We start from the raw sequence: 23,222 nt of genomic DNA, 5'->3' as shown, positions 1-23,222 counted from the left end.
GGCGCGGGTGGGCGGAGCCTCCTCGCAGCACAGGCCCCGCTCCCTCCTCACCATTGGCTGAACCTCCCCCTTTGCCCCGCCCCTCAAGCAACGCCCCTCGAGCTGTCACTCAAGCCCATCCCGCCGCTCCCATTGGTTCACGGCTGCGAAAAGGGCGGGACCTTCCTCCCGAGCGGCGCTTCCGCTTCCGGCCGAGCGCCTCCGTCGCTCTCCGGTAACTTCCGGCCGCCGCCGCCTCCCCCCGGCCCGGACCCAGCGGGCCCGGGACCCCCCTCACCGGGACCCGCCTCCCGCACCGCCCCCTCCTCACCGCCCCGCAACCCCCCGGTGTCCCCGGGGCCGCTCCGCCGCCGTTACCCCAACCGGGACCTTCCGCGGGCCTGTCCCCGCCTCCTCCGGGGGAGCCGCCATCGCCCCGATCCCCCCATCACCGCCCCCACCGCGGCTCCCGAGCGCGGAATTGCCGGGGATCGCCCCCGATCCCGCCGGGCCGAGCTGGGAGGGGGCGCCCGGGCCCCCGCGAGGGGGGGGTCTCCGGTCAGAGCCCCCGGGGAGGGGCCGCCCCCTCCCGGTGCCGCTCCCGGGGCCGCTCCCGGGGCCCCTCCCGGGCCATGGAGCTCGCCAAAGGCAAGGCGGGGGCGGCGGCGGGCGGGAAGCTGCTGCTGTGCTCGCTGCTGGACTCCAAGGATGAGCTGGAGGAGGTGAGGGAACACCGGGATCACCGGGAACACCGGAATAACCGGGAACACCGGGATAAGCGGGGATAACAGGGATAACAGGACACACACCTTCCCTGGAATTCTCCTGGTCCCAAATCCTCCCAAATTCTCCAAATTCCCCCAGTTCTTCAGATTCTCCAAATTCTCCCCAAATCCTCCCAAAATCCCCCAAATTCTCCAAATTGCCCAAATCCCCCAAATTCTTCCAGTCCCCAAATTCCCCAAATCCCCCTAAATCCCCAAAATTCTCCAAATCCCTGTGGAGTTTTTCCCGGTTTTCCCCCATTTTTCCCAGTTTTTCCCCAATTGCCCCCCGTTTTCTCCCATTTCCCACCTTATTCCCCCATTCCCTCCCCATTTCCCTCAATTTTCCCTAATTTTCCCTAATTTTTCACCCTCTTTCCCTCCTCTTTCCCCCTTTTTTCCCCTTTTTCCCTAATTTTTCCCCATTTCCCCCACTTTTTTTTTCTGTAATTTTGCCCCGGTTCCCCCACTTTTTCTCACTTTTCCCTGTTTTTCCCCCCGTTTCCCCCAATTTTCCTGTTTTTCCCCATTTTGCCCCCCATTTTTCTCACTTTTCCCCATTTTCCCCAATTTTCCCCCATTTTTCCCCATTTTCCCCCGTTTTTCTCACTTTTCCCCATTTCCCCCCCGTTTTTCCCCATTTTCCCCATTTCCCCCCCGCTTTCCTCATTTCCCCCCATTTCCCCCCATTTCCCCATTTTCCCCCCATTTTCCCCACTTTTCCCCATTTTTCCCCATTTCCCCCCCGTTTTTCTCACTTTTCCCCATTTTTTTCCCCCGTTTTTCCCCATTTTTCCCCATTTCCCCCCCCGTTTTCCCCATTTTTCCCATTTTCCCCCCCATTTTTCTCACTTTTCCCCATTTTCCCCCCGTTTTTCCCCGTTTTCCCCGTTTTTCCAGAGGCTGGAGCGCTGTGTTGGGATCGTGACCTCTCTGACCAGCGGGCTCTCGGAGCGCGAGGCCAACGACGCCCTCAACGCCCACGTGAGCCCCAAAATTCCCTCCTGGAGCCCCAAAATTCCCTCCTAGAATCCTGGAATTCCTTCCTGGATCCCAAAATTCCCTCCTGGAGCCTGAAATTCCCTCTTGGATTCCCAAAATTCCCTCTTGGATTCCCAAAATTCCCTCTTGGATCCCCAAATTTCTCTTGGGGTCCTGGAATTCCCTCCTGGAGTCCTGGAATTCCCTCCTGGATACCAAAATTCCCTCCTTGAGCCCAAAATTCCCTCTTGGAATCCTGGAATTTCCTCCTGGAGCCCCAAAATTCCCTCCTGGAGCCTGAAATTGCCTCTTGGAGACCCAAAATTCCCTCCTGGCTCCTGGAATTCCCTCCTGCAATCCCAAAATTCCCTCCTTGATCCTGGAATTCCCTCCTGGAGCCTGGAATTCCCTCAAATCCCAGCTGGAATTCACCTGGATTTTGGATTTAAGATAAACCCCAGGAGCTCCTGGGGCGTCTCAGATTCCCAGGGATGATCCAGGGATTTGAGGGGGGGATTTTTCCTTCCCTTCCCCTCCAATCCCAGCTGGAATTCACCTGGATTTTTGGATTTTCCCCCCCTGCAGATCTGCAAAGGGACCCCCCAGCACGAGGAAATCTGCCTGGGGCTCTTCACCCTCGTCCTGACTGACCCAACCCAGGCACAGAAGGTGAGGAAAAACCTGGAAAAGGGAGGGAATTTGGGAATTTCCCTGCCTGGAATTCCCTGGGTGCCCAGCCCTGCCCTGGAACATCCCAGGATCCGTGGGGAGCGGGGAGCTCAGGCTGCCTCCCTCGCCAGGAATTCCTTGGGTTTGTTCCCTGGCAGGCAGATCCCAGTTTTTCCAAGGGTCTGGCAGGGCTTTTCCCAGATTTTTCCCTTGCCTTGGGAGGCCTGGAATGGGTTTTTCTCAGGGAAGCCATGCGTGGATGCTCCTGGAATTCATCCCTTGGGGGAGGAACATGCTCAGCTCCAGGGAAAACGAATTCCCAGCTCAATTAATTCCACATCCTGGATCAGAATCCCAGCTTTGGGAGCAAATCCAGGCTTTAATGGAATCAAAACCCCACTTTTCCTGGGAATCCTCCTGCTGCTGGTGCTGGTGGGAATCTGATTTTTTTCCTTGGATCCACCTGAGCATTCCCAGCTCCTTCCCAGAGAGCCCTGGAAAGGCTGAATCCTGCCAGGATCTGTTCCCGAGGCCGGGAAGGCTCTTCCTGCTTTTCCAGAGCTGCTTTTCCAAAGGGTGACCCCTTCTCCCCATGGAATGACCCCTCCAGGGGCTGCCACAGCTGGAAGGAAAGGTTGGGACAATCCCACCCCTCTGGAGGGGATTTTTCCATGGATTCCTGTGGAATTTTCCTCTGGAAAAGGGAGGATTCTGCCTTGGCTGCTCCCCGGGGCACGGCACTTTTCCAAGGGAATAATTAATTGGGATAATTGGGATAATTGCATCTGCCAGGCTCTGCTGGAGCCAGGGAGCCTGGCCAGGGATTCCTGATTCCTGCTGGGAGCTGGGATTTGGGATTTGGGCTTGGGTTAACCCTTCCCTGCCCGAGGAGCTCCCACACTCCCCACCCTGAGAGGTCTTGGTGGATTCCTAGGATCTGCTGAGCTGGGAAAAACCAAATTCCCAAAGCCTGGCCTAGAGACCCTAAACCTGCCCAAGGACCCCTCCAGGACCCCAAAATCTGCCCCAAAACTTGGAACAGGGACCCCAAAATCTGCCCCAAAACTGGGCACAGGCACCCAAAATTTGGCACAGGGACCAAAATCTGCCCCAAAACTCAACATAGGGACATAAATCTGCCCCAAAATTCGGCACAGGGACCAAAAGACCAAAATCTGCCCCAAAACTGGGCACAGGGACCAAAATGTGCCCCAAAATGTGCCCCAAAACTTGGCACAGGGACCTAAATCTGCCCCAAAGCTTTGCACGGGGACCCAAAATTTGGCACAGAGACCAAAATCTGCCCCAAAACTCAGCACAGGGACCCCAAAATCTGCCCTAAAATCTGCCCCAAAACTGGGCACTGGGACTAAAAGACCACAATGTGGTCCAAAACTGGGCACAAGGACCCCAAAATCTGCCCCAAAACTCAACATAGGGACCTAAATCTGCCCCAAAACTTGGCACAGGGACCAAAAGACCAAAACCTGCCCCAAAACTGGGCACAGGGACCCAAAATTTGGCACAGGGACCAAAATCTGCCCCAAAACTCGGCACAGGGACCCCAAAATCTGCCCTAAAATGTGCCCCAAACCTGGGCACAGGGACCCCCAAAGCTGCCCCCAGCTGGCTCCAGCTGCCCTCAGCTCCTCCTCCTCCTCCTCCAGCTGTGATTACTCCGGATGGGAGCCCAGGGATGATCCCAGCTTTCCCTGCCATCCCTCTCTGTCCATCCCAACCCCCCCAGGGCTGTTTGCTCTCCCTGGCCCCTCATTTGGATCCTCCATTAATCACTCAGTGTTAATTAACCACCCAGGGCAGGGAGGAGCCCCTGGATTGTGCCAGCCTGGCAGAAATGGAGGAATTCAGCTTCTCCCCCTGGGGGATTTTTCCATCTGTGCCATCTGTGCTGGTGACATTCCCTGTTTTCCTCCCAGGGGGGGTTCATTCCCACTTTTCCAGGCTTTCCCTGTGGATCTGCCAGGGAATGGCAGGAGAAATCCCACAAATCCAGCCCTTCCCTCGAGTTTCCTGCCAGCAAGGACCCCACACATCCCAAACATTCCTCCTGGGCTGGTTTTATCCCCGAAATTTGTGGATTTGCCGTCCATTCCCTGCTCAGGATGTGTTTTCCCTCTTTTCCCCACTCAGTGCTACCGGGACCTGGCGCTGGTGAGCCGGGATGGGATGAACATCGTCCTCAACAAGATCAACCACATCCTCATGGAGAAGTACCTGAAGCTGCAGGACACCTGCAGGACCCAGGTCAGGGATCCCTGGAGTCTCCTGTCCCACCTGGAATCTCCTGTCCCACTCCAAATATCCTGTCCCACCTGGAATCTCCTGACATCCCCTGTCCCACCTGGAATCTCCTGACATCTCCTGTCCCACTTGGAATCTCTTTGAATCCCCTGTTCCATCTGGAATCCCCTGTTCCATCTGGAATCTCCTGTCCCACCTAGAATCTCTTGGAATCTCCTGTCCCACCTGGCATCTCCTGGCACCTCGTGTCCCTCCTGGCACCTCATGTCCCACCCAGAATCTCCTGTCCCACCTCAAATCTCCTATCCCACCTGGAATCTCCTGGAATCCCCTGTCCCAGCACTGAGGGCGGGAGGGAGGAGTGGGGATGGGGCCGTGGGTGGCTCTGATCCCGAAATCTCCATGCCCAGCTGGTGTGGCTGCTCCGGGAGCTGGTGAAGAGCGGAGTGCTGGGAGCTGATGGAGTCTGCATGACCTTCATGAAGCAGATCGCGGGTGAGCCAGGAACACTGGGATCTAGGCTGGGAATCCTTGGGATTTGAGCAGGGAATTCTCAGGATCTGAGCCAGGAATCTCCTGGATCTGAGCTGGGAATTCTCGGGATCTGAGGCAGGAATGCTGGGATGTGGGCTGGGAATTGCTGGGAATCCTTGGGATCTGGGCTGGGAATCCTTGGGATTTGAGCAGGGAATCCCCCGGATCTGAGCCGGGAATTCTCAGGATCTGAGCTGGGAATCCTCGGGATCTGAGCTGGGAATTGCTGGGAATCCTCGGGATCTGATCTGGGAATTCTCAGAATCTGAGCTGGGAATCCCCCAGATCTGAGCTGGGAATCCTTGGGATCTGAGCCAGGAATCCTTGGGATCTCAGCTGGGAATTCTCGGGATCTGAGCTGGGAATCCCCCAGATCTGAGCCAGGAATTCCCCGGATCTGAGCCGGGAATCCTCAGGAGCATTCCCAGATCCAAGCTGGGATCCCTCTGGGCATGGCCAGATCCCAGCCTGAGCCTGGCAGGGCCCACCAGGCTCTGTCCCCAAATCTGTCCCCAGCTGGGACCCCCACAGATCCAACCCCAGGGTCTGTCCCTCGCTCGGATCCCATGGAGCCGGATCCCAGCAGGATCCTGCAGGATCTGTCCCCGGATCCTCTCCAGGCAGGAAATCTCCCCGGGATGATCCTCCCGTGGCTCAGCCGGAGCTGGGAGGCTCCTGGCAGAGGCTGCAGCAGGCAGGAAGTGCTGTGCTTCCTGTTGCTCCTGGCTTTTCCCAGGATCACCAGCATCACCGGGATCACCGGGGGCAGCAGAGCCGGGCTGGCAGCCCCGGGGTCACCGCTCATCCCTCGGGAAGCCCCTCGGAGCCAGCCCTGCTCACGCCTTTCCGGAGCCTCTTCCGTGTTCCCGGGGCCGGGGCTGACATCTACGGAGCAGGAATTCTGTCCTCCTGTCCCCCGGTGTCACGTTTGGGGTGGGAAATGCTGGGAGGGAGGGAGTGCTGAGCAGTTGGAAAAGCCCTGGAAAAGGCGTCCCTGGGAAAGGCCCAGTGTCCCCTGGGCCACTTCTCCCCTGCAGGGCCCCTCTGGCTCACGCTCCACGCCCTTCACTGCCATCCCATTCTCTGGACCTGCTGGTTCTCCCTGGTTTTCCCTTGTTCTCCCAGGTTCTCCGTGGTTTTCCCTGGTTTTTCATGGTTCTCCCTGGTTCTCCCAGGTTTTCCCTGGTTTTCCATGGTTTTTCATGGTTCTTCCTGATTCTCCCTGGTTTTCCTTAGTTCTCCATGGTTTTCCCAGGTTCTCCCTGGTTCTCCCTGTTTTTTCATGGTTCTCCCAGATTTTTCCCTGCCTCTCCCAGGTTCTCCCTGGTTTTCCCAGTTTTTTTTCTGGTTTTCCCAGGTTCTCCCTGGTTCTCCATGGTTTTTCATGGTTCTCCCTGGTTTTCCTTGGTTCTCCCAGGTTCTCCCTGGTCTCCATGCTCCAGCCCTTCTCCAAGGGGACACCTGGCCCTCATTCCCGAGTTTGGGCATTTCCCCCGGTGCTCTTCCCCTCTGGGAGCCTCAGCAGCCACCAGTATTCCAGTATTTCCCATTCCAGCTGCTGCTTCCCATCCCATCCTGCCTCCAGCGGGATCCCCGCTGCCTCCACAGCTCTTCTCCCGGTTCCCTCGATCCCTCAGAGCCATCCCTGGGAATGTTCTGGACTTGTGGGGGGCTCAGACATGGAGCAGATTCCGTGGGGAGCCTCTCTGGGAGTGTAGGATGGGTGCCCAAATCCCACTGCTCCATCCCTCTGCTCCATCCAGCTGCCAAATCCCACTGGTTCTCCCTGGTTTTTCTTGGTTTTCCCAGCCATCCCACTGACAAATCCCTCTGCCAAATCCCACTGCTCCATCCCACTGCTCCATCCATCTCCAAATCCCTCTGCTCCATCCCTCTGTTCCATCCCACTGCCAAATCCAGCTGTTTTTCCCTGCCGTTTTTCCAGGTGGGGACGTGACTGCCAAGAACATCTGGCTGGCAGAGAACGTCCTGGAGATCCTGACGGAGCAAAGGTATGGCCAGGAATCCCCCCCCAGGCCGAGTGTGGGACACCTTCCTGCCCTTCCCACGTTCCCAAACTGGGAATTCCCAGCTCTTCCTGCAGCTTGAACATCCCCAAATCCTCCCCAGATCCCCCCCAAATCCCTCTGCAGGGCTGAGGAGCGTGCGTGGCTCGGGACCAGCATCCCGGGAATGTTTCCTTCCCGAGCTTCCCGAGCCGTGGGGGAGGTTTTCCTTTGGGAGCAGCGGCCTGGAGTTGATTGCCCGAAAAGTTTCCTGTGTTTGGGCAGCTCCTGCTCCGGGTTTGGCCATCTGGGAAGCTCATCCCAGGCTGGCCAGCAAGGATCCACAGAATTCCTGGCTTCAGGATTCCCGAGGCAGGGTTGGGAGGAGCTTTGCTCCAAGCTGGAATAGCAGCAGATTCCCTAAAATCCATGATTGCCCCATGGAGCAAATTCCCTAAAATCCACGATTTCCCTGTGTCTCAGCCTTTATCCAGCTGGATTTATCCTGGGATTGTTGTTCCCAGAGCCAGCAGGAGCCACTTGGGGTGGATTTTCCAATGTCTATCAATTCTACCTTTGTCACCAATATATTTATCAATTAATATCTGTATCATTTGAAATCTTTATTATTTATTATCTTCATTAATTAACCCATTCCCCAATTAATACACACCAGCCTGGTCCCACCTTTGCTGCTGGCCCGTTCCCGGCATTCCCAAACTGGGGTTCCCGCCGTTCCCCGCCATTCCCGGGGTTCCCAAACCCCGATCCCACAAATATATCATTTAATATCTTTATTAATTAACACATCCCCCAATTAACACACTCATTAATTAACACCTTTGCTGACACTCTGATGGTTCCAGGTGAGACCAACCTGTTCCCACCTTTGCTGCTGGCCTGTTCCTGGCGTTCCCTTCCCAAACCCCGATCCCACAAAGACATAATTTAATATCTTTATTATTTAATATCGTTATTAATTAACACATCCCCCAATTAACACACTCATTAATTAACACCTTTGCTGACACCCTGATGCTTCCAGGTGACACCAACCCGTTCCCAGCATTGCTGCTGGCCCGTTCCCGGCGTTCCCAAACCCCGATCCCACAAAAAAACCCCGGTGCCCGGGGGGGTCCATCCCGCTGGGGGCTGCGCTGATTTTGGGGCGGATTTGGGGTTTTCAGGGAGTGGGTGCTGAAGAGCAGCCTGCTGGTGGCCATGGCCGTGTACACCTACCTGAGGCTCATCGTGGACCACCATGGCACGGCCGCGCTGCAGGCGCTGCGCCAGAAGGAGGTGGAGTTCTGCGTCTCTCTGCTCCGGGAGAGGGTGAGTGCAGTGGGAATGGGATGGGAATGGGATTGGATTGGGATTGGAATTGGGAATGGAATTGGGATTGGATTGGGAATGGAATTGGGAATAGGATGAGATTGGGAATGGGATTCTGCATCTCCCTGCTCCGGGAGAGGGTGAGTGGGGTGGGAATGGGATGGGAATGCGAGTGGAATTGGATTGGGAATAGGATGGGATTGGGAATGGGATTCTGCATCTCCCTGCTCCAGGAGAGGGTGAGTGGATTGGGAGTGGGAGTGGGATTGGGATTGGGAGTGGGAATGGGATTGGGATCCTGCATATCCCTGCTCCAGGAGAGGGTGAGTGCATGGGAATGGGATTGGGATTGGGATCCTGCATCTCCCTGCTCCAGGAGCAGGGGAGTGGATTGGGCTGGGATCCTGTTCCCCTGGGAAGGGCAGTTTGGGATGGGGGCACGGCAGCAGCTCCAGGCCTCGTTTGGCTCTGGATGGAGCAGGAGAACCCCCCCAGAGCTGGGATTTATCCCAAATCCTCCATCCTTCCCCATCCTCCCCCAGCTCCCAGCACCGCCTGCTCAGTGCCAGGATCTGGCTGCAGCACTGGGGGGAAGGTGGCAGATTTATGGGATTTATGGGCTGATTGTTTGCTTTGGGAGGGAGAACATTCCAAAATAGCTTCCAACCTTCCCTGCCTGTCCCCCCTCCTATCCCAACCTGCGCCTTCCAGCGGGGAATGAAGCAGAACGTGCCCAGGGAGACGGCAGCACCGAGCGTTCCTCCCTTCCCTGCTCCCATCCCCCTGCTGCGACCAGCATTTTCCTGTGAATTCCACATATTTTTTCCCCAGTTCATGGATTGTTTCATGATCGGCCGGGACCTGGTGCGGCTGCTGCAGAACGTGGCGCGGATCCCAGAGTTCGAGCAGCTCTGGAAGGACATCCTGCACAACCCGCAGGTGCTCAGCTCCCAGTTCACAGGTACCAGGCCTGGAACATTCCCTGTGCTCACCCAGCACCGTTTCCCAGGGATTTTCCAATGCTGCAGAGGCCTCGGAGGCATCCAGGCCTGACCCATCCCAGAAAACCTCGTGGGATCCTTAAATGGTGCTGCTCCTTTTGGGCTCCACACTCCCGTAGTTTCTCCTCCCTGGAATTGTTCCAAGCTGGGTTGGAACAGCCTGATCCAGTGGGAATTGTCCCTATTTGTGGATTGGGTAATCTCTGGGTGATTCCAACCCAAACCAGTCTGCAATTCCGGGATAATCAGAGCTACTTCCCTTAATTGATTTAAAAGGTGAGCCCAAACTCTGAAGTGGCTGAGCAGAGCCTGGAGAAGCTCCATAAAAAGCAGGAATTCCAGGAGTTGCAGCAAGTGGCACTTCCATGGGATTTAATTCCTCCCAGTAGCCTCGTTCTATAGGAAGAGTGATGGATTCACCAGCTTTATTAACATTAATGATATTCCTATAAATTGTTCCCTTCTCTGGGCGCTTCCCAGCAGGTTCTGCATGAAGCAATTCCAGGGAAATGGGGCTTGGAAGTATTCCCACCCCTCTGGGGCCCGGTTAAATTCTCTTAAACACCTCAGATGCTGCTCAGGGAAACTCCTCAGGATGTGTTGGAGCCCTTTTCCCACCAAAATCCCGTTGCCTGTCCCTCCCCAGGTGTGCTGCAGCTCCTGCAGTCCAGGACCTCCCGCAAGTTCCTGGCGTGCCGCCTCACCCCTGACATGGAGACCAAGCTGCTCTTCATGACCTCACGGGTAATTCCCCCTGGATTCCATCCCCAGTTCCCCCTGGATTCCATCCCAAATTCTCCCTGGGTTGCCTTTCGGATTCCCCCTGGATTCCATCCCCAAATTCACCCTGGATTCCATCCCCAAATTCCCCCTGGGTTCCCTCCTGAATTCCCAATGGGTTCCATCCGAAATTCCCAATGGATTCCCTCCCAATATCCCAGTGAGTTCCCTCCCAAATTAATGATGGGTTCCCTTCCAAATTCCCCCTGGATTCCTTCCTGAAATCCCAATGGGTTCCATCTCAAATTCCCAATGGATTCCCTCCCAAATCCCACTGGCTCAGGATCCTGCATGTCCCCACTGCCAGCCTTGTCCGTGTCCCCATTTCCAGCCCTGTCCCGTGTCCTTTGGGGTCCTACCTGTCTCCATTTCCAGCCTTGTCCCTGTACCCATTTCCAGCCCTGTCCATGTCCCCACTGCCAGCCCTGTCCCATGTCCCTCAGGGTCCTGAGTGTCCCCACTGCCAGCCCTGTCCCTGTCCCCACTGCCAACCCTGTTGTGTCCCCAGGTGCGTTTCGGGCAGCAGAAGCGCTACCAGGACTGGTTCCAGCGGCAGTACCTGTCCACGCCCGACAGCCAATCCCTGCGCTGCGACCTGATCCGCTACATCTGCGGCGTGGTGCACCCCTCCAACGAGGTGCTCAGCTCCGACATCCTGCCCCGCTGGGCCATCATCGGCTGGCTGCTCACCACCTGCACGGTCAGCGCCCGCAGGCACCCCAAAATGGGCATCTTGAAATGGGCACCCTGAAACGGGCAGTCCAAAATGGGCACCCTGAAACGGGCAGTCCAAAACGGGCACCCTGAAATGGGCACCCCAGAACAGGCACCCTGAAATGTGTACCCTGAAGTGGGCAGTCCAAAATGGGCGCCCTGAAATGTGTACCCAGAACAGGCAGCCCAAAATGGGCACCCCAAAATGGGTGCCCTGAAACAGGCACGGGGTAGGCCGGGAGTAGGGAGACCCCGAAAACGGGGCATGGGAATTGGAACATCCCAAAAATGGGGCAAGGGAATGGGAATATCCTAAAAACGAGTCATAGGAGTTGGAACATCCCAAAAATGGGGCATGGGGTGGGCTGGGAACAGGGAGAGCCCAAAAACAGAGTGTGGGAATGGGAACATCCCAAAAATGGGGCATGGGAATGGGAACATCCCAAAAATGGGGCATGGGATGGGCTGGGAGCAGGAACATCCTAAGAACAGGGCACAGGGTGGGCTGGGAGCAGGGAGAGCCCAAAAATCAGGGTGTGGGATGGGCTGGGAATGGGAACATCCCAAAACCAGGGCACGGGATGGGATCACAGGGGGTTCTTGGAGGGATCTCAAGGAATCTTGAGGGAATCTTGGAGGGATCTGGGCGTTGTCTTTGTGGAATAATTTGGGGTTTATCGGTCTCCTGCAGTCAAACGTCGCCGCTTCCAACGCCAAGCTGGCGCTGTTCTACGATTGGCTCTTCTTCAACCCCGAGAAGGACAGCATCATGAACATCGGTGTGTGGGGCCTGCCCGCCGTGGGATCCCCGGGATCTGCCTGGGGATGGGATCCTGGGGTGGGATCCGTGGGGATCTTCCTGGGGATGGGATCCATGGGCAGTTCCTGGAGTGGGATCCATGGGGATCCACCTTGGGGTGGGATCCATGGGGATCCACCATGGGATGGGATCCATGGGCAGTTCTTGGGGAGGGATCCATGGTGATCTGCCTTGGGATGGGATCCATGAGGTGTTCCTGGGAGTGGGATCCATGGAGATCCACTATGGGATGGGATCCATGGGGATCCACCATGGGATGGAATCCTGGGGTGTTCCTGGGAGTGGGATCCATGAGGATCTGCCTTGGGGTGGGATCCATGGGCAGTTCCTGGGGGTGGTATCCATGGGGATCCACCATATGGGGTGGGACCCTGGGGTGGGATATGGGGTCGTTGCGTGTGACCCTCGGGCAGCTCTGGACCCGGCTGCCCCTCAGCCCCTGGATCCCACCCCATGGATCCCATGGATCCCTCGGCAGGGATCTGGGGTCTCTGGGGGTCTCTCAGCTTGTTCCCTCCCCCCAGAGCCTGCCATCCTGGTCATGCACCACTCCATGAAGCCCCACCCGGCCATCACGGCCACGCTGCTGGATTTCATGTGCCGGGTGAGTGCCCCTCCTTCCCCAGGGAATTTCTGGGGATGGGGAAAGCTGGGGCGGGGGGAGAGAGAGAGAGAGAGGGACCTGCTGGGCTCCACAAATCCCACCCAAAAAGATCTCCCCTGGGATTTCACCCCCCCTCCCAGTGCATCCCTCTGGGTTCCAGAGTCAGCTGAAGCTCCCATCCTCATCCCAAATCAAGGAGGGATTTTCCCTTCCCTGCCAAATCATCCCCAGCACTTGGTGGGAAAAATCCCGAGTGTTCCTGGAACTTTGGGGCTGTGTGTCGTCTGTTACTGGTGGGAAGGCAGCGCTGCCAGCAAACCCTGCCAGGGTGGCGGAGGAAAAAACCTTCTGGATTGTTCCTTGAAGTTCCTCATGGAATTCTGGCCCAGCCCCGTCCCCCAGTGGGGATCAGAGTGTCAGGGAATGATCCAGAATGATCCCTGTCCCATGCCAGGGCAGGGAAGCAGTGCCAGGAGCTGCTGGATCCAGGAATAGGGTCCCAGGGAGGGCTGGGGGTGTTTCTGGGAAGGGCCTGGAGCTGCATCCCTCCCTCCCAGTCCCAACTGGCTGCTCCTGGCAGCAGGACTGGGGGAAGGTTCCTGGCATGTCCTGGGCTCCAGGGTGGAATCCCAGGAGCAAAAGCCTGGACAGAGCCGAGCATTCTGGAATTTCCTGCCCCTGGCAGGGATTTCCTCCTGCTTGCAGACCCCTAACCCCACTCTCCACCCTTGATTTCTTCCAGATCATTCCCAATTTCTACCCCCCTCTGGAAGCCCACGTCCGGCAGGGCGTGTTCAACTCCCTCACCCACATCGTGGAGAAGCGAGTCCTGGCGTAAGAGCCCCGGGTTTTCCCACGTTTTTCCTGAATTCCCAATGTGGACACAGCTGCCCCCTGCTCCCCTGGGTCACTCCCAGAGCTCTGAGCCCATGCTGTTATCCATGAAACCTTGGGAGCAGCCAGGGTTGTGTCCTGGGGGCTGCCCCGTGAGGGAAAATGGATGGGGTGGTGAGGGGATTGGGATTTCCCGGAATTCCTCCCAGGAATTCCAGCCCTTTGTCCCACTCCCGTGTTCTGGTGGCATCCCAGGGAGCTGCAGGTGACAAACCCTGGCCCGGGGAGGAGCCCCCAGCATTCCCATGGGGATGAGGCCCCATCCCAGCTCCAGCTGATCCCTGTCCCATCCCTTGCAGGCACCTGGCCCCGCTCTTCGACAACCCCAAGCTGGACAAGGAGCTCCGGGCCATGCTCAGGGAGAAATTCCCAGAATTCTGCAGCTCTCCCTCGCCCCCCATCGAAGGTAGGGAATGGGGGGGCTCCTGGCAGATCCTCTGAGGGAGTTTTCCAAGGAATTCCTCCAGCAGCAGTGGCTGGATGGGTGGGGCGAGGCTCCAGGGAGAGCAGGGCTGGGAGTTTAGGGAATTCAAATGGGATTTCAGGAATTGTGGTCACTCCAGCGTCCCCTCTGCTGCCCAGGACCCCTTCCCAAAGCACCTGCAGCCCTTTCCCGGAGCTTTTTTTTGGGAGAGGCCATGGCAGAGGCCTCACCTGGCTCCATTTGTGCTCCCAGTGAAAATCGAGGAGCCGGTTCCCTTGGAGATGGAGAATCACCTGGAGAAGGATGACGGTTGCTATGACAACGCCGAGGCCGCCTTCAGCGATGACGAGGAGGAGCTGAGCAGCAAAGGTGAGGGAGCTCCTGGAATTCCCCTGGTGGGACACACAGCTCCCACCACACCGCAGAATTCCCGTCTGTCAGCACAATTCCCTCAAAGCCCCTTGCCCAGGAGCTGATCCCGCTGGGAGATCCCAGGTTTCCTCCTGCAGGGAGGGTGTGGAGGGGCTGATTCCCAAATCCCACATCCCAGTGGGAAGGGTTTGTTCCATCTCCTGGCCGTTCCCAGGAGCTCAGAGCACTTTTCCAGCCTCAGATCCCAACTGGTCTCACCCTGATCCCCTCTGCTCCCCCTCTGGAGCCTCACTGGTGGGATCCTTGTGGGATTCCCGCTGTGCCAGGGTGTTTTCCCAGCAGTGGGAAGTGCCCACAGGCCTGGGATGGGGCAGAGGATGTGGCCTGGGAGCCTCGGAATCCCAATCCCAAATTGTGCCTCCTTGGAGACACCTTGGGAATGTTGGAGGGTCAGGTTTGGGAACGGGGACTGAGCAGGGACCACGATCCCAGACATTTCAACCTTTATCCGGGCTCCAAGGGGGGAGAAGGATCCAGGACAGGGATTGCTGGGAAGGAAGAAAATCCCTCATTCCACTGGGGCTTCCTGAATTTCAGGGAAGAAGAGGGAGTTCAGGTTCCATCCGATCAAGGAATCCATCGTGGAGGAGCCCGTGGACATCACCCCGTTCCTGGAGCAGCTGGACGAGTCCCTGAAGGACAAAGTGCTGCAGCTGCAGAAGGGCAGGTGGGGCCATTGCCCTTCTTCCCATTCCCATTCCCATGGATGTCTCCAGGGCTCCCAGAGCTCCTTCAGCCCCGTGGTTTGTCCCCATGGAGAGGGAATTCCTGCAGGAAAAGGGAACTGGAGGAGAGCCTTGGAGCTCTCACCTCCACCCTCAGTTCCCAGCGCCCAGGGGAGGTTGGACAGAGCTCAGCCCCAGCAATTCCATGGAATTCCTGGCTTTACGTGCCCTTAAAATCCCGGAATTCATCCCACCCTGGGATCTGCACACCTGGGCCTCCCCCAAAAGCAGCCCCGAGCCCATCCCCGCTCTCCCAGTGCTCCCAGTAACAGGATTTCCTGTCCCTGTGGTGCTGCAGTGACACGGAGGCGCAGTGCGAGGTCATGCAGGAAATCGTGGATCAGGTCCTGGAGGTAATGGAGCCGGGGGCGGGCGGGATTTGGGATCCACCCCAGGCAGGATTTGGGATCCATCCCTGTCAGGATTCAGGATCCGTCCTGGCTGGGATTTGGGATCCGTCCTGGGCAGGTTTTGTAATCCATTCCAGCTGGGATTTGGGATCCATCCTGGGCAGGATTTGGGATCCATCCTGGGCAGGATTTGGGATCACCTCTGCCCCTGGGGGCCTGGGGACACCAGATCCGTTTGGGATCCACTTCAGAGCCTGGGCAGCTCCATCCATGGATCCATCCCTGCTCCGTGTCCCTGTTCCCCGTGCCCAAATGTCCCCAGCAGCTGCTGGCAGAGATCTGGGATTGCTGGGAGTGGGTCTGGGATTGCTGGGAATTATCTGGGATTGGTGACAGAGATCTGGGAGTGGTCTGGGATTGCTGGGAGTGATCAGGGTTTGCTGGGAATGATCTGGGATTGCTGGGAGTGGATCTGGGATTGATGTCAGAGATCTGGGAGTGGTCTGGGATTGGTGGGAATTATCTGGGATCCCTGGCAGGGATTGGGGATCCCTGGTGCTGGAATCCCCTCCGGAGCAGCCCGGCGTCCCTTCCCTGTGCCAGGCAGGGTCTGAGCTCCTCCTTTCCCCCCTTCCCGTGCCTTTCCCAGGAGGATTTCGACTCGGAGCAGCTCTCAGTGCTCGCCTCATGCCTGCAGGAGCTGTTCAAGGCTCACTTCCGCGGGGAGGTGCTGCCGGAGGAGATCACGGAGGAGTAAGGGCTCGGGATCCCCCTTGGAATGGGGGGAATATTCCCAGGGAAACATTCCTGGTTTGGAAACAGCTTCCCTGGGAAGGTTCTGCTGGCCTCACCCCAGCCAGCTCCTCCCCCAGGGAGCTGGGGCTGCTGCAGGATCTGCGGCCACGGGGGCCACAGCTGCTCCAGTTCCTGGGAGAATCCAGAGGGATTTGGGGCTGTTCCCATTCCTGGAAAAACCCAGGGGGATCCAGGGCTGTTCCCCAGGGCTGTTCCTGTGCCATTCCTGGGAAAACCTGGATGGATCCAGGGCTGTTCCCATGCCATTCCTGGCAAAACCCGGAGCGCGGGTGCCCTGAGAGCTCAGAGTGTCCGTCTGTCCCCAGGTCCCTGGAGGAGTCCGTGGGGAAGCCCCTGTACCTGATCTTCCGGTACGTTCCCAAAAAATCCTCGGGAATTCTGGGCTCGCCCACTCAGTGCCGATCCCAAAATCCCAAAGAGTTTCCCACTTCCCTTTGTCATATTTCCAGTGGGAAACCAGGGGTTTTTTTGGGATTTTGGGGAGTGGGAGGTGCCTCAGGAGCTGTTATCCTACCAACATTCCTGCTCTTCCCAAGGAACCTGTGCCAGATGCAGGAGGACAACAGCGGCTTCTCGCTGCTGCTGGACCTGCTCTCCGAGCTCTACCAGAAGCAGCCCAAGATCGGATACCACCTGCTGTACTACCTGAGGGCCAGGTGAGACCCCCGGGGCCACCTGGGCCCTGCCCTCCTGTGGCTCCTCCCCCTCACCTGGGCCCTGCCCTCATGTGGCTCCTCCCCCTCACCTGGGCCCTGCCCTCATGTGGCTCCTCCCTCCCTCCTGTGGCTCCTCCCTCTCATCTGGACACCTCCCTCACCTGGGCCCCACCCTCCTGTGGCTCCTCCCTCCTGTGGCTCCTCCCCCTCACCTGGGCCCCACTCTCCTGTGGCTCCTCCCTCCTGTGGCTCCTCCCCCTCACCTGGGCCCCACCCTCATGTGACTCCTCCCCCTCACCTGGACCACACCCTCTCACCTGGGCACCTTCTTCCTACCTGGGCCCCTCCCCTGCCTGTGCCTGTCCCTGTCCCCAGTCGTGGCATAGCTCACTTGTGCCAGCTGTGCACCAGCTGTTCCAGCTGTGCTCCAGCTGTGCTCCAGCTGTGCCAGGTGTGCGCCAGCTGTGCCAGCCGTGCCAGCTGCGCTGTGTCCCCAGCAAGGCGGCGCTGGGCAGGATGGGGCTGTACGAGTCGTTCGCCCAGGCCACACAGCTGGGCGAGCTGCACACCTGCCTGATGATGGACATGAAGGCGTGCCAGGAGGACGACGTGCGCCTGCTCTGCTTCCTCACGCCCTCCATCTACACCGAGGTAAGGCCTCACCTGCCCGCGTGCGCCCGGGCTCCTGCTTGGGTCAGCCCCGAGTGCCAGGGGTGCCCCAAATCCCATCCCAGGGGTGCCCCAAATCCCATCCCAGGGGTGCCCCAGGTCCTGCCCCATGTGTGCCCCAAATCCCATCCCAGGGGTGCTCCAAATCCCATCCCAGGTGTGCCCCAAATCCCATTCCAAGTGTGCCCCGGGTCCCATCCCAGGCGTGCCCCAAATCCCATTCCAGGGGTGCCTCAAATCCCATCCCAGGGGTGCCCCAGGTCCTGTCCCAGGGGTTCCCCAAATCCCATCCCAGGGGTGCCCCAAATCCCATCCCAGGGGTGCCCCAGGGCCCGTCCCATGTGTGCCCCAAATCCCATCCCAGGGGTGCCCCAAATCCCGTCCCAGGTGTGTCCCAAGCCCATCCCAGATGTGTCCTGAGCCCTGTCCCAGGTGTGCTACAGCAGAGAATCCCCAAAAATTCTCTCTAAATCCACAGAATCCCCACGCTGACCCCAAATCCCAGGATCCGTCCCAGGGTGTTCCTGACACTGACCCCCGATCCCGGGATCCATCCATGTCCCACTGTTCCCACACTGACCCCAAATCCCAGGATCCATGTCAGGGCAGGGTCCCGCTGTTCCCCACATCCCACGATCTGTCCCAGGGTTCCAGAGGTGGTAGGAGAGGGAGAAAAAGGAATTCCAGAGCTGGGAGGAGAGGGAGAATGGGGAATTCCAGAACCGGAAGGAGAGGGAGAACAGGGAATTCCAGAGCCAGGAGGAGAAGCACAACAGGGAATTCCAGGCACTCGGGGCTGGCTGACGGCTGCCTCCCGCTGTCGGAGCTTTTCCGTGGGGATCCGAGTTTTTGGGAGGGCTCTCTGGGAACCTTGCCCGTGTTTTCTGTGTTCCCAGTTTCCGGATGAGACCCTGCGGAGCGGGGAGCTGCTCAACATGATCGTGGCTGTCATCGACTCCTTCCAGGTACGGGGGATCCTTCCCGGCCATTCCCGGCCATTCCCAACCCTTTCCCGGCCATTCCCGACCCTTTCCAGGGCATTCCCGGCCCCTTCCTGGCCCCTCTGCGCCATTCCCGGGAGATTTAACCCCAAAATGATCCACCCTCGGGCTCCGGTTCCCCTAATCCTCACTGGAATGAGCCCCAAAAGCTCCACGCGGCTCTCCTGCTGTGTCCAAAGGTTGATCCCGAGCTGCTGCTTCCAAGGGATCTCCCGCAGAGCGATTTCCTGGGCAATCAGCGCTAATTACCCCTAATGAGCCCCTCTTTGCCCGGGGGGATCCCGCTGGCTCTGCCTTGCCCTGGCTGAGGCTCCCGGCAGGAATTTTCCCCCGCTCCAGAGTTGCCATGAGAAGCCAGAAATAGCCGTGGGGGCGCGGGGGCACCTCTGGAATGTCTGGAGCAGGCTCTGGATGTGCTGATAACCCCGGGCCCCGCGGCGTTCCCGGCCCCTCCTGCCCTTCCCGGGCCGGGAATGCTGTGCCAGGGAGCTCCGGGCTGGGATGCTCCCAAATCCCAAGGGTTGGCGGCTCCTGACCCTGCCCCGGAGCTTTTCCTTCCCCTCCCTGCTGCCATTCCTTCCTGGCGTCCTCCAGGTGCTTCCCTGTAGAGCTCCAGAGGATCCTGTGGGATCTCCAGAGGGTCAGGGAGGAGGGGAGGCAGAGTGGGAGTGGGAAGCCCCCCTACCCCAGCTCCCATCCCAGGGATGGTGCTGGCATTTTTCCCGCTGGATCCTGCCTGGGGGAGGCTCCTCAGAGCCCCCCCTGACCCCATTCCCTGTCCCCCCACCCCAGCTTCAGGAGCTCGTGTGCCACGTGATGATGGGAAACCTTGTCATGTTCCGCAAGGACTCTGTGCTGAACATCCTCAGTGAGTGACATTCCCATGGGAACAGGGGTGAGCAGCCCCCAAATCCTGCCCCAAATCCATAGGAAGATCCCTGGGGCTGAATTCCCCACGGGCACAAAAGGATCGCGGCCCCAAGGCGGATTTTGGGATTTATCCCTGTGCCCCCCTGCCCTCCCGTGGGTGCCATTCCCGGCAGCTCCCGCCGTGCCAGGCAGGGAATGGGGAAAATCCCCAAATCTGCCCCGGCTCCAGAGCCTCTCCGTGGGGTCCCTCGGTGTTTCCAGAGCAAATCCCGTTCTCCCTGATCAGCTTTGGGAGCAGCGGGATAAGCCCGTTAATTAGGGAGCCTCATTAAGTCTGTCCCCATAGCCCCTGCCTGGGACAGGGCTCTGTCCCCATTCCCAGTGCGCAGAGGGGTGGGGGGACCCCGGGCAGGTTTGGGGGTCCTCAGAGCTTGGGAAGGGGCTGGCACAGATCCCTGTTAACCCCACTGTCCCCTTTATCCATCCCTACTGTCCTTGTTAACCCCATTATCCCATTGTCCCCCTTATCCATCCCGATTATCCCTGTTATCCCAATCCCCATTATCCCTGTGAACCCCATTGTCCCCGTTACCCATCCCCACTATCCCATTGTCTCCATTGTCCCCATTGTCCCCGTTATCCATCCCCACTATCCCTGTTATCCCAATCCCCATTATCCCTGTTAACACCATTGTCCCCATTATCCATCCCTGCCATCCCCCCTGTCCCCCTCTCCCTCTGTCCCCTCTGTCCCCTCTGTCCCCCCTGTCCCTCTGTCCCCTCTGTCCCTCTGTCCCCCTGTCCCCCATCCCTCTGTCCCCCTATCCCCTCTGTCTCCCTGTCCTTCTGTCCCCCTGTCCCCTCTGTCCCTCTGTCTCTCCCCTCCCCGGTCCCAGTTCAGAGCCTGGACTGGGAGACCTTTGAGCAGTACTGCACCTGGCAGCTCTTCCTGGCGCACAACATCCCCCTGGAGACCATCATCCCCATCCTGCAGCACCTCAAGTACCGCGGTGAGCGGGGCACGGCTGGGGACACGGCTGGGGACATGGGGACACGGCTGGGGACACAGCTGGGGACATGGGGACACGGCTGGGGACACGGCTGGGGACACCGCTGGGGACACGGCTGGGGACACGACTGGGGACATGGCTGGGGACATGGTTGGGGACATGAGGACACTGGGACATGGCTGGGAGACTGCTGAGACACGGCTGGGTACATGGGGACACTGCTGGGGACATTCCCAGGGGAGACACGGGGGGCATTCCTGGTTGACATCCCCAGGTGACATTCCCAGTGACACTCCCAGTGACATTACTGTCCTGTCCTTCCCCCCTTGCAGAGCACCCTGAGGCCCTGTCCTGCCTCCTGCTGCAGCTCCGCAGGGAGAAGTGAGCGCCGGGGGGATCTAGGGGGCACAGGGGGGCTTTGGGGGACACTGAGGGGACTTGGGGACACTGCAGTGCTCTGGGGGTCTCTGGGCTGTCCCCACGTCGTGGGGCCGCGCTGGCCCCGCTGGGGGGGGGGGGATCTGGGGGGCTCTCCTGGGGGTCCCAGGGGGTTTTTCCAAGGGTCCCAGGGGGTTTCCTGCCTGTGCCCGCTCCGGGGGCTTTCCCGGGGGTCCCGGGGGGCTGTGCCGGGGGTCCCAGGGATCTGGGGGGCTCTCCCGGGGGTCCCGAGGGGTTTCCTGCCCGTGCCCGCCGTGCCCAGGCCCAGCGAGGAGATGGTGAAGATGGTGCTGAGCCGGCCGTGCCACCCCGAGGACCAGTTCACCACCAGCATCCTGCGGCACTGGGGGCTGCGGCACGACGACCTCCTGGGCGAGCACATCAAGGCCCTGCTGATCAAGAACAACAGCCTGCCCCGCAAGCGCCAGAGGTTGGGAATCCTGTAATCCCTGAATCCTGGGAATTCTGTCCCTGAATCCTGGGAATTCTGGTCCTGAATCCTGGGAATTATGGTCCCTGAATCCTGGGAATTCCCTCCCTAAGGGACTGGGGTTTTTTCTCCCCTGTACCCCATTCTCACAGAATTCACACCCTAAAGGATTTGGGGTTTTTTTTCTCCCTGCCCCACAAGCACCAGAGGTCTGGGAGTGCTGGAATTCTGCTCCCTGATTCCTGGGAATTCCCTCCTGAAGGATTTGGGGAGGTTTTTCTCACCTGCCCCAAAAATGCCAGAGGTCTGGGGTGGGGGGCTTGGGGGTCTCACCCCCATTTTTTGAGCTCTCATCCCTATTTTTGGGGTCTCATCCCCATTTTTTGAGATCTCACCCCTGTTCTTTGAGGTTTCATCCCCATTTTTGGGGTCTCATCCCTGTTTTTTGAGGTCTCACCCCCATTTTTCTGGGGTCTCATCCCCATTTCTGGGCTCTCACCCTGTTTTTTGGGATCCCTTTCCCCGCAGCCTGCGCAGCTCCAGCAGCAAGCTGGCCCAGCTGACCCTGGAGCAGATCCTGGAGCACCTGGACAACCTCCGCCTCAACCTCACCAACACCAAGCAGAACTGTGGGTGCCTCTGGGGGGGGTCTGGGCTGCGGGATTTGGGATCGGGGGCGCTCCCCTGACCCCATTCCCACCCCATTCCCTCCTCTCTCCCAGTTTTCAGCCAGACCCCGATCCTGCAGGCGCTGCAGCACGTCCAGGCCAGCTGCGACGAGGCCCACAAGATGAAGTGAGACCCCCGCCCTCCCTCCTCCTGCCTCCCCTCCCATCCAGGGGACCCCCCAAACCCCCCCTGAGCCCCTCTGCTCCCCTCCAGGTTCTCCGACCTCTTCTCCCTGGCTGAGGAATACGAGGATTCCTCCAGCAAACCCCCCAAGAGCCGCCGGAAAGCCACGGCGCTGGCCAGCCCCCGCAGCCGCAAGAACGCCGCGCAGCCCCCCAACAACGAGGAGGAGTCGGGCTCCAGCAGCGCCTCGGTGAGAGCCCCCCCCTCAGAACCCCCCTGGGGTCCCCAAAACCCCGAGGTGGCTGCGGTGACCCCCCCCCCCGTCCCCGTCCCTGCAGGAGGAAGAGGACACCAAACCCAAACCGGCCAAGAGGAAAAGGAAAGGCTCCTCCGCCGTGGGCTCGGACAGTGACTGAGGGCTGGGACCCCCCCAACATTGGGGACCCCTCCCCCGTCTCGGGGAGCCCCCCCCAAACCGGTGCCAGAAAATCCCTGGGCTTGGGGCCCCCCCGGCTCCCGCCACACCCTTGGGACCCCTCCCCTATTTTCACCACGTGGGGAGCGGTCGCAGTGTCCCCCCTCCCCCAGTGTGGGTGGGGGTCCCTCCTAGGGGACACAGGTGTGGGGAAGGGGGGGACCCCCACCTCCATTTTCCTCCAGAAATGTAAATAAAGGGTGAAATGAGTCGCTGCTCCAGGATGATTTGGGGAGGGGGGGACAGGGGGTCCAGCCCCCCGGGGTCCTGGGGGGGGTCATCACCCGTGGCCAGCAGGATTTGGGGGGGGTCCTGCTCAGCCCCCCCACCCCCTCAGCGTTTTTAAATGTTTTTAAGAAAAGCAGCAATAAAAACCTTCCTGTTTTGTACCAAACGGCCCCAATTTGTGGCGGGGGGGGAGGGCGGGGGCCGTGTGTGTCCCCCCCCCCCCCCCCCCCTCCCCCCGGTGTGGCCTGGCCGGGGCACGTGGCTCCCCCGGGGACGGTGACATTGCCAGACCCCCCCGAGGCAGGGGAATCTGGGACAGGGAGGGAGCGGGGAGGCCTCGGAGGGGACAGAGATGGGGACAGAGAGGGGACATAAAGGGGACAGAGGTGGGGGGCAGAGAGGGGACAGGGGGGGAAAGAGAGGAGACAGAGGGAGAACAGGGGACAGAAAGGAGACATAAAGGGAACAGAGGTGGGGGACAGAGGAGGGACAGAGAGGGGGCAGAAAGGGGGGACAGAAAGGGGACAGTGGGGGGACAAGAGGGGACAATGGGGAGGGGACAATGG

At 59.2% G+C, this 23,222-nt stretch overlaps 1 protein-coding gene across 1 annotated transcript; it reads left to right on the top strand.

Annotated features, from left to right (window-relative positions):
- The first annotated feature begins 197 nt into the window (after positions 1-197).
- On the top strand, positions 198-22,638 carry INTS3 (integrator complex subunit 3). Its single transcript, XM_054001272.1, has 30 exons — positions 198-701; positions 1,644-1,727; positions 2,310-2,393; positions 4,545-4,658; positions 5,066-5,150; positions 7,135-7,201; positions 8,383-8,527; positions 9,359-9,488; positions 10,175-10,272; positions 10,817-11,008; positions 11,714-11,801; positions 12,367-12,446; positions 13,189-13,280; positions 13,640-13,746; positions 14,017-14,133; positions 14,734-14,863; positions 15,220-15,274; positions 15,921-16,024; positions 16,393-16,437; positions 16,624-16,743; positions 17,241-17,394; positions 18,309-18,377; positions 19,206-19,281; positions 20,180-20,293; positions 20,626-20,674; positions 20,994-21,161; positions 21,690-21,790; positions 21,884-21,956; positions 22,044-22,203; positions 22,292-22,638. Exons 1-30 carry the CDS (start codon positions 612-614, stop codon positions 22,367-22,369), a joined length of 3,069 nt encoding a protein of 1,022 aa, XP_053857247.1. The 5' UTR covers positions 198-611; the 3' UTR covers positions 22,370-22,638.
- The last annotated feature ends 584 nt before the right edge of the window (positions 22,639-23,222 follow it).

The sequence above is a fragment of the Vidua macroura genome, chromosome 29 (genome assembly GCF_024509145.1).
Source record: "Vidua macroura isolate BioBank_ID:100142 chromosome 29, ASM2450914v1, whole genome shotgun sequence".
NCBI lineage: Eukaryota > Metazoa > Chordata > Aves > Passeriformes > Viduidae > Vidua > Vidua macroura.
This window is presented reverse-complemented; position numbering and strand designations above follow the sequence as displayed.